General features: G+C 42.5%; 1 protein-coding gene across 1 annotated transcript; it reads right to left on the reverse strand.

The window, feature by feature from the left end:
* Positions 1-3,483: 3,483 nt before the first annotated feature.
* LOC125538019 (CEN-like protein 2) lies at positions 3,484-4,900 on the reverse strand. The gene is made up of 4 exons (XM_048701326.2): positions 4,562-4,900; positions 4,407-4,468; positions 4,074-4,114; positions 3,484-3,985 (listed from the first exon to the last, which is right to left on the reverse strand). Exons 1-4 carry the CDS (start codon positions 4,760-4,762, stop codon positions 3,768-3,770), a joined length of 522 nt encoding a protein of 173 aa, XP_048557283.1. The 5' UTR covers positions 4,763-4,900; the 3' UTR covers positions 3,484-3,767.
* Positions 4,901-10,683: the final 5,783 nt, after the last annotated feature.

The following is a 10,683-nucleotide window of genomic DNA, read 5'->3' on the forward strand; positions in this document are numbered from 1 at the left end:
TAGGTCATGTATGATTGTGAGCATGGCTACTGCTTCTTGCATGCAATCATGTCATGTGGTGGCGAGGCATATGAAAGGACTCCGACGGGCTCTGGGTGAGCATGGCTGTTGTTTCTACGGGCTCTGCGAGAGTGGGGGTTAAATTCTCAAGGGCGAGATGGCTTCCAGTGTCGACACGTCGGCGATGCTACATTGGAGACTGAGTAATATCCTGCTTGTTGCCAAGACTTATCAGTACTGTGAGTGCCCTTATCTCCCATCTTTTTCCCTGTCAAATCTGTCTATTGTCCTTCATGTTTGTTAATGTTAGTTTATTGGAGTACTACCGGTTCTGTTTGCATGTTCTGAATCCTGTGACGATTGTACTTCTGCGAACATGGTTGGGAACGATAATGGTAGCAACCTGATAGGGAAGTACGAAAACAACTTGGCTCAACTGTAGCTGAACTGAAGCAACTGGTATTAGCTCTCTAATTTTTGGATTAATATTGAACTTCATTTCTGCAAAACTGGAGTATGGTCACACCCACAGTGTGTCATCTGCACGAATTTCGCATGAAATTGGTGGCAGAAACATAGGCACTGACTGCATAGATTTGGTTGTAATCTGGATAACTAAACCAAGTGTTGCTGATCTGAATTAAAAAAAGGCAAGAACTCAGTGTTAAATAGCAAGTCAGTTAAAAATCTACCTTTCTTGATTGAGGCCTTGTCTTTTTTTTGTTTGTTGACAAAATATTTAAAGTTTGTACCACATGATGTTTCTGTACTTGTGGGAATTCCTATGATATTTTTTTTATAGCAAATCACCTGTCCAGTTAGTTTCGTATGAGCAGGGTCTTTGTAGATAGTTGCATAGAAGTTCTGGCGGCCATGCATGCATGGCTCGTAATACGCTTGTCAAGCATGTGCTCTGGACAAATTTTCTGTAAGAACCAGTTCATTTGGGAACTGAGTTGAGAGTTGAGACGTCATGTTGAAAGTCATAATGAAGAGGTTGAATGCATTACAATTGAAAACCACCTAGCAAAAGCCACTATAAGATGAGAGGGTGACAGTAATAAATTCATAATTAGTGTAGGGCACGCACCTGATTGGTTCTTAGTTCAACCAGTTCTCTTCTGTATGATTCATTTGGATGTGATTCTGAGCTGAAAACATTCCTGTAATCCATTGCTTGAGATAGTTGCAGGATGCAGTCGCTGATGGTGAAATCTTTGAAAATTATGTTAACCTTTTCAACTAGCTGTGTTATGATTGTTTTAGTCTAGTATATGCCAGCAACTCCTGAGTTGTACAGTGGTCATCCTACGCTTAAACTGCACCCCATGTCCCTGCTCATCTACAATAAGGTGATGTCAAGAATATTCCTTGATACAGTATGTGATAATGTGGCTTTCTGGAACATGATTAATCTCAGGTAAAGATGACCAAAGGGCATGAAAGGGCAAAAGGTATGGGAGACATTTTCTTCCATTTTCTTGTTTTTTCTTTGTGTACTTGTTTATACTTTATACTATGACTGATAATGACGTGAAGTGAGGATATATTGCCTTGTAACCAATGGAGAACGATGTTGGTTGATCTTGCATTGAAGTTCATAATAACCCGAGCAACTAATTTTGGCGCCTTTTCATGCCTATAGATAGCACCTGTTTCTTTAGTAGTTTGAATTGATTGCACGGTTGCACCCATTGCCACTCCCAAAATTAGTTACCTCGTTTATGTTCTCAGAAGGTATTCTAGCTTGGGATGCAAGTGGAGTCAGCCAACCCATTTTCTTCCTAGTTCATTTGCTTGACAAAAACTCATGTACAGAAATGACTGTCGATTGAGCTGGAAATGAACATCCTATTGAGTGAGGTGGCCCAATCGGTCGATCCATTTGCATCCCTACTTTTCTAGCCTTTAGGCGAACATGAGCCTTCCTTATTATGCATGACCGGTTGGTTGGGTCAGATAGGCTTCATAATGTCGATGACCGAACGAATCAGGTACCAACTTATCATCTTTATAAGTGCAATCTATTTACCTGATGCATATACACCTAGATTAAATTACACTTGATGTCCATAAACGCGATCTATGTAGCTGATGCATGTACGCCTAGATTATATTACCCCAAGTTTGATGATTATTCTGTAGGTGGAGGCGCACTAGCTGCTAGTCGCTGCGAGCAGACAGAGCTCCGCCCTTGTGAATGACCATTTTACCCTGTGAGTACATTTAAACTTTTGGTAATGATATGTTGGATATATGTAAACCACTCCAATCTCCATTGCGTAATTGATTCATCCGTTGGAACTACTTGTACGTTCCGTGCTACCACTTTTGTCCATCTTTGTTGATTGTCGTAACCATTATGGTATGCTTGTACATATGAACCAGCCGGGTGTCATATTTCGTGTTGTACATGTTTAGATATTATGGCCAATAAAATTAAAATTACCTTTTCATGTATAAACTAGCTAGGCATATCCAGAAAGTACGAGAAACTTAATTAAGGCTTAGGCGCATATGCTAATGATCTAATATTGCCAAATCGACCAAAAGGGACACCCAAATGATGGGGAAAGGGGGGCCAAGAACTGATGCCTCTTCTCATCAGCAGCCATATTAACATTATAAAAACACCCACACAATATAGATACGGCAAAAGGCCGATTTTGGTGTTTTGACCCTTTTGCAAAAGTTTAGCGAGATCTGACCCTGGTTTGAAAGTTTTTTGAGATCTGACCCTTTTCTACCGCCAGGGTGGATGGTGGTAGGGTATAACAACCTACCACCGGAGCCCTTGGCGGTAGGGTGCACATCCTACCGTAAATAATTTCTAAGTATCAAATACAATGCGTGTACTCACCTACCGCCGGGCACCTCGGCGGTAGGGGTACACAGGCTACCGCCAGACTGTTTGGCGGTAGAGCAGCAGTAAGCTGACGTGGGTAAGTTGCCTACTGCTTGTTTGGCCGGTGTACGCTACCATCATCGACCTTGACGGTAGGAAAAGGGTCAGATCCCGATTTTTTTTTGAACCAGGGTCAGATCTCGCTAAACTTTCGCAAAAGGGTCATAACACAAAATTTGGCCACGGCAAAACCTAACATATTACACACAATCGAGGCATATACATAGCAATGCATGTCTTGTCATACAGAAAAGTTTGGAGCAGATGGAGAGATAATGGTTACAACCTAGCTACATAGCTGGTTTAAAGGATCGGGTACAAGGTGGTACACTGCAAGCTATAAGCTGCAGTGAGCTAGCAGCGACACATGCATGCACGCACATGACAAAATAGTATGTTACTGGGAGTACTAGTGGCTGGGCCATGGCCATTGTCTTCTCCTCCTTCCACTACCAGACATGTCGACGGTCTTCAGCTATCAATCTGCTTCCAAAGTCCCAGTCAACACTAGTATGCATCGGGCCTCTCAGCCCCCAACTGTGTTGCCACTTGCCAGCACACTGCATCGTGGACGCATATAACCTTCGTCTCCACAAATAGGAGCTGAATCAAATTCACACTAGTGGTAGATGTAGATTGCACGTACACTGGTTCACAGATCAACTAGTAACTAAATTGACCGAAGAAAAAACTGAACAGTAGAAAGACTACTGGAAACAGCACACACAAGACGCTCACAAGCAAACTCTTATTTGAGTGGAGATATATGTAGATGGTAGCTAATAGTAGCTATAGGTTGATCCATAGGCTTGTTGCATGCGCCATGCATGCAAGAGAAGAAGGGTTGGGCTGATTGTTTCCGTCAGCGGCGGCGTGCCGCTGTCTCCCGCTGCGCGTTGAAGTAGACGGCAGCCACCGGGAGGCCAAGGTCGTTCTCGTTGGCGAAGCGGCGCGTGTTGAAGTAGTCCCTGGTGGAGGGAGGGTTCATGGCCTGCCGCTTCTTCTGTTGGAACAGCACGAAGGTGAACCTGTGAATGCCAATGTTGGGCTTGGGGCTCTCGTAGCTCACCACCTCCCTTCCTGCATGCATTCATGTGTTTATTCAGAGAAATTAAGGATGGGACCAATCAGCAAAAGATAAAGCAAGTCATGCATGAAAAGGACTTACCAAAAGAAGCATCTGTGGTGCCAGGAATATCACTGACGATCCTGCATACACAAGTCACAATCTGATCAAGCATGTTTTTATGCATAGCTGATCATATAAATCTGACCATTTATATTCACTAAACAAAAACTGATAAGTTTTATGTCCATAGGAAAGAACCTAATTGATCACCAGCTAAATTAATTTGGTCTTAAACATGTAGCTCACTTGGACTGATATGTATGTCTTTCACGTTATAGAGATTTTTCCATGTTGTGCTGAGCTTATTGGTCTTTATAGTCGTTAGGCTTTCGATTGCTCGAGTACTGTAAACTAGTTTGGGCTAGTAATTACCAGTGGAGATGCTCCCTAAGGTATGGATCACTAGGCCCTGGCACATCTGGGTCCGTCATGACCTGAAGAGTGACAACACTCAGTTATCAGCTGGATGTTACACTAGCTAGCTTTGTGTACAGATGAGATAGCCGGAGAGGAGAGGAAGCGCAAACCAGAGTGAAGAAGGATCTCATGTCGCCGCCCTGGACCTCAATGCGTGGCTTGGACACGACTGCCGACGGGAAGAACTCGTGGCCGTTGAACACCTGCTTGTTGGAGCTGTAGGTCACCGTCATCTTCACTGTGGGGTTGAAGTTGTCGATGACCTCCCCGATGACCTTTCCAACGACGAGAGGCTCCAGCACCCTAGCCATGGCTAGCTACCTAGCTTGAACTGAAAAGTTGGTGATGATAGATGACAGATATCTACAGCTTGCAGGTAGCTAGTAGAAGCACGAGAGGAATGAGGTAGTATAACCTGATGGTTGGTGTTGAGGTTGGGTGGCGTAGAGGCTCTATTTATAGCTGTGGAGAGCCGCGGGGTGAGTGAGCTGTGTGCGAGGAGGGTGAAGTTTTAAAGCTAGATTATCACTAGGTGATGTTTGATTATTCCGTCCTTGCGCACTATAAAACTGGAGCATACATCTTAAAAAGGTTTCAAACCTGAAAACTAGCATAAGTCTGTATATTCGTGACAGGTGGGTTTTGGAAAAAGTTTGTTCATAATGCACAGAATCCACACATTTGGTAAAAGAAGAAAGCCCGATTGCCATGTATGCGCCTACAAAGTCCCAAGCTGAGGTAGATCAATTGTACCATAGTACAAGTTCCTGAAACAGTTCATCGATCCTTCCGGAGGACATTATTAGAAGCCACACTGTTTGAGCGCATTGACAATTGCTTAAAGGCCTTTTTCAAAATTGTCTTAGTGATGATTGAGTATGGCCTATACCATTAAGTCTAATACGTACTATGTATTTATATTTCTGTCGAAATGCTTCTTTTTTCTTTTTTCTTCTCTCTTGAAAATGCATGCATGCATATAGTTTAATTCTATCCAGTCAAAAGAATATGTATTTGGAAAATTATTTGTTGATCTGTACTGGTATTGCAATTATATTATGAGAAAGCGCAGTAGTGAGTGCAGAGCAGGGAGATATGGTGCTCCAACTCTGCGCTCAAACGTGATTGCGGCAGGGAGAACACCAAAGCCCAAAGGGGTGCAAAAACAGAGCGCGTGCGCTCCACTGGCGTCCCTCTCTACTTGTCTCTAGTTTGCTCCTATTCGCTCTTGTTGGGCTTGGTGTTTGTAACTGTTATTTGGATAATTTCTGATCGTATGTACTCGCTCCGTTCACAAATATAAGATGTTGTATTACCTCTGTACACTAATATAAAATGTTTTTGCAGTTCAAAACATCTTACATTAGTTTACTGAGGGAGTAACTTTTTTGTGATCAGATGTATATAGCTACGTTTTAGTGTGTTTGTTCACTCATTTCAGTCTGTATGCAGTCCATATTGCAATATAGAAAGCATCTTATATTTGTGAACATTTGTGAACGGAGGGAGCAGTTTTTTGAAATTATTATCTGATTGTCAATTTCCATGCATTTTGCGGTAAGTACTTTTATGTATGTCTGGATACTGCGCACTGGACCAGCTTTGTACGTTTACTGCCAATTGTTGTCGCACACGGTACACAGACCAAATAGTGGTGTGATTGATGCGGAGGGTCTAGCTAAACGAAAACAGTTCATTCCCATGTGCATCTCATTTCGCGTGGGTAAAATCGTAAGACAGGTCAAAGATGGCTGCCCGTCCGCCAGCTTAATTATGCTAATTGTCATTGCTCTTTCCGTCCATTCTTTTTCAGTTATTTAAGCATTATTCTGCGTGAATTCTCTGCGCCGTACCATTTTCACTTTTGGATTCCACTAAGCTTAAACAAAGCGTGCCAACCTAGGAAGGATAAGGCAGCATTCTGATTTGATGGCTGCCGAGCTGGGCAACTCAGCAGGGGATCAAATGATGGGTTACCCTTTTTGACGACGCTTTTAAAAAAATAGTTTCCTTCCGATTTTATTTTAGCTGACCAGTTATGTTTTTTCTTGCTTGAAAATGTATCTCCTGCGGAGCAACCTTAGTTGCCCCTCTGGCTGTTGTAGACTTTGTTAGCCATGTTCATAGATGTCCATCTCAAGCGTATATTGAGATGTATGAAGACCCGGTTTTTTCCTCTTCACCGCGGTTCTTGTTGTGTTGATTTAGACGCATGTGCCTTGGACGCGGATTTTGCTTAACAGTTCACAGATGGACACGGTCTCTATGATTTTGTAAGTGGCATATCATCTCCTTTCTTTTTGTGGGTAGGCATATCATCTCCTTTATCCACATTTGTGGTTGCGATGTGGAATTCCTTGGTTCCCTTTTGTCAACTGAACAGAATTCCGGCCGGATTATATTGAATAAGCAAAATACTGGGCTATTTACTAAAGGCTGTCTACAAAAATTCTCCACACGATTCCGTTGCTAGAAAAGAATAAAAAAAAATCTCCACACGGTTATCACAGTTTCAGTTAAGCACGTAGCACCTCTATTCCTACCTCTTTTTGTCGTGTCCATGCGCTTCGGTTTGGTACATAGTGTTGCAAAGAACATCTATAAACAGCATTGCATCAAGATAGACTTGCCACTATTGATGATTTAATTATTCTCGTGAAAGTTGTGAGGTTGTCGCAGGGGGCAGTTGGCGAGCATAAAACTGTGTGCTGGGTCTCTTTTTCGACTACATAACAGGGTGGCCTCTCCGTCAGCCCAACTTGAAGGATCCTCTATTTCGTAGCTTTAATTTGCACTAGGCTTGTATTTTAATTTGTTATAGTGGCTTTGCAATAGACTAAGTTAGGTTCTCTTTTGTTTCCAGAAATGGAGTGTTCAGGTTGGGTCGAGCACATGATCTTTGCCATGCTAAGGCCTCCGATCTGGTTCTTTTGTACTCCAGTTGGCTCGCTTGGATGGAACCTGCTACCTGGGCGACGGTGGCCAATATAGCCGCTCGTAGTTGCAGTCTTATCTAAACAACTCCAAGAGCTGGCTTGTGCTTTTCTAAAAACGTGTTCGATGTTCGTGCTTTGCTATAAATATAAAATCCCCCGTGTCCTCGGCTTTGTTATGCGCTCAAGTTGAGCTTTGCTGTGAGTTGTCACTCATCTCATGGTTTGTGCGATGCTATTTATTTGTTATATTTTTTCTAAGGAACCAGCAGGAGCTCTGCTTTTGCATTAAGAAGAAAATAATTGGCAAGTTTACAAGGAAAACTGATCGAAAACCGATACGATGAAACACACCAGCCCTTAGTCTGCATACCAAACGAGCTGATAACCCTGTCGCCCAAACGGCCAGGGTTGTCACCCTATCCCACGACCCGGAGCCGCCACTCCAGCTTACAAACCTTAGCAATGCACACACGTCAGCCTCGAGGCTGCATTCCACATGAGCTGACGACTTTGTGGCCAACGCGACCAAATCTAACACTCCACAACATAGAGGTGCTCTCCAGAGCTGTCACTTCGACTTCCCACCGGCCCCAAGGCCGCTGTTTGTTATAATTTATTGCATATATTTTCTTCGTATAGTATTGATGGGCAAATAGAAGCGACGTCGACATCTACCGTCGACATCTACAATAGAAAAGCCATTGCTTCGCTCATCATGCTTATGTCGTGGATCATTTGGAATTAATAAGGTGAACACCCCGATGTTCCGTCACAAGAGCGCCTCACCACCAATATTGCTCAACATCATCATGCGCTAGGCGAAGCTTTGGGTCATCGCCAAGGCAAAGAAACTAGGATCAAAGCATTCATGTCATATTTGTGGTTCACTTGTAACAAACTCTATCCTGTTGAGTAGTAATGAAAAAAAAGACTATTGTAAGACAACATTAGTTGATGTTGTTTTGTTAATTTTTCTTTTTGAGATGGTTTGTTTGATTTTTTTATGTGAGCAGTGCTGGAGCTTAGTTAAGGCCAATATGGCCATGGCCTCCCAATAAAGAAATTATTTAGATTAACTCTTTATATATAACACTATTTGGCCAAAACCGACATAATGCATTAATATTCTTTTCTGGACAATCTAATGCATTAGTACTCTTGATTAGCGAACCAATCCGTGGTTGGATGGTTAAGGCTGGTCACAATGGGGAGGAACTTAGGAGTAACATCACACACTCCAATACAACTTTGCTTATGTGGCACATATTTAATGAAGAGAGAAGTGCTTGTGGTAACTAGCTAAGTTACCGGAACATCACACACTCCAAGAAACAATGAGTCTATAACCTAATAAATACATCGTTGCATGACACTACATAGATGTTCCTACTCACTATGGAGGTAGTAACATAGTCTAGGGAAGTGTGTAAGTTACTAGCTTATGTTCTTGCCCATTGTGACCAGCCTAAGAGGCAGTGGTATCCCACCAGGTTCAAATCCTGGTGCACGCATTTATCCCAAATTTATTTTAAGATTTTCAGCGATACACGTTTAGTGGAAGGAGACGTCCTCGTCAACTACGAGGCGCCTACGGTGACTTCGTAAAATCTCAAGATGACACGTCGACTTAGTCTTTCTGAGGTGCTCATAGGGATAGAATGTGCGTATATATGTTCATAAAGATGAATGTATGCGTGTATATATAAGCACTTGCGTTTGTAATGTGTTAAAAAATACTCTTGATTTGCCCCATCGATTATGTTCAAGGCTTATCTAGCCCTCTCTTAAATGTTGTTGAAGCCCCGCCACCACATGTAACAGAAGAAAACTATGTTATTCTACTAAGGAAATTAAAGTCTGATTTAAGTAAACAGCAATGCGTTAGGGAGCTCCCAGAATATATTGTCTTGGTGTTCCAGGAAAAAAAAAGGAATATATTGTCTTGGTGACACGCTTAACACGGCTACGTCGCGCATCTAACTGGAGGCTGTGCTTCCTGTCCGTGCTTTATCGTTTTTCAGAGCATACGCTAACTTCAGCAATGTTCCCCTGTTCCCAGAATGGAAAAAGCCTAGACGGAATTACGGGAAAATTAAGAATAATTCCTCCAATGCGATGCCCCAAACAAGTCAAATAGATTATTCTAGTCGGCAAATATGGAGCTAAAAGTGAGTTGTGAATGCGTCTGCTCGCATTTTTGGCAAAATATCTGCACAAGTGTCTCTACCCTTAGAAAAAAATGAGACAAGAAATTTGCATCATTCATTAATTAAACATAAAAGAACTGTTCAGTTAATTAATTAAAAACAATAAGCTCCCAATATGATACAACAAAAAATCACAGACGCATTAATCATGACATCACAGGCTCCCTTGGCGAAAACAACACCTCGACCAAGACATCACACAACACCAGATTGACGATGCATCCATCAAGGGGCTGCAAACGCCTTTCTTATAGTGTCTCTTCTTGCTTTTGATCATCGGCGACTTTTCCTTTACGATGTCAGATCGAGGGTAAGCACCCACCTTTTCGCATTTGCCCATGGTTTCCTTCTCCATTAGGAGGTAACCAATCATCTTGCCAGATCCAGGGCTAGCAGTCCCCAAGTTGGCAATAAAAGTTTTTCTTTTTGCAAAGAGAACCTAGGGAATCGGCGCCAACACATCAGAGGCAACGACCCCATCACCTTCAAAACCCACCCGGCCGGTGAACTCATGTGAGTGAAAGATAAGTGGCATAGTTTTGACACCAATTTATATTATTTTTCTGGACTAACTTATTAATTCAGTGCCCAGTGTCAGCTGTTGTTTTCTGCTGTTTTTGGAGTTTTCAGGAAAATCAATTTTATCGGACCCCAAAAAATATAAGCGTGAAAATGAAGTCTAGAAGCATCCAGTAACCGACATAGGCTTGGGGGCTGCCTGTGCCCCCACGCGCCGGGGTCCCCATGGTGCTCTGATTTACCGCATCTCGGTCCCTGTTCCTTTATATACATCTGAAAACCCCTAGGATTTTACCATTGGAATTTTTCCGCCGTCGCACAGCTTTGTTTCTTCACGATCCAATCTGAAAGTCTTTTCCGGTACTCTACCGGAGGGGAAATTCTTCATGGTGGCCATCTCCATCTACTTTAAGGCCATCATGATTGCATGCGAGCAATTTCCTTTGGACTATGGGTCTATAGTAGTAGCTGTTGGAAATATGCCCTAAAGGCAATAATAAAGTTGTTATTATCATATTTCCTTGTTCTCGGTAAGTGTTTATTCTCCATGCTATAATTGTATTAACCGGG

This window comes from Triticum urartu, chromosome 2A (assembly GCF_056163025.1).
Source record: "Triticum urartu cultivar PI428250 chromosome 2A, HENAU_Tu73, whole genome shotgun sequence".
NCBI lineage: Eukaryota > Viridiplantae > Streptophyta > Magnoliopsida > Poales > Poaceae > Triticum > Triticum urartu.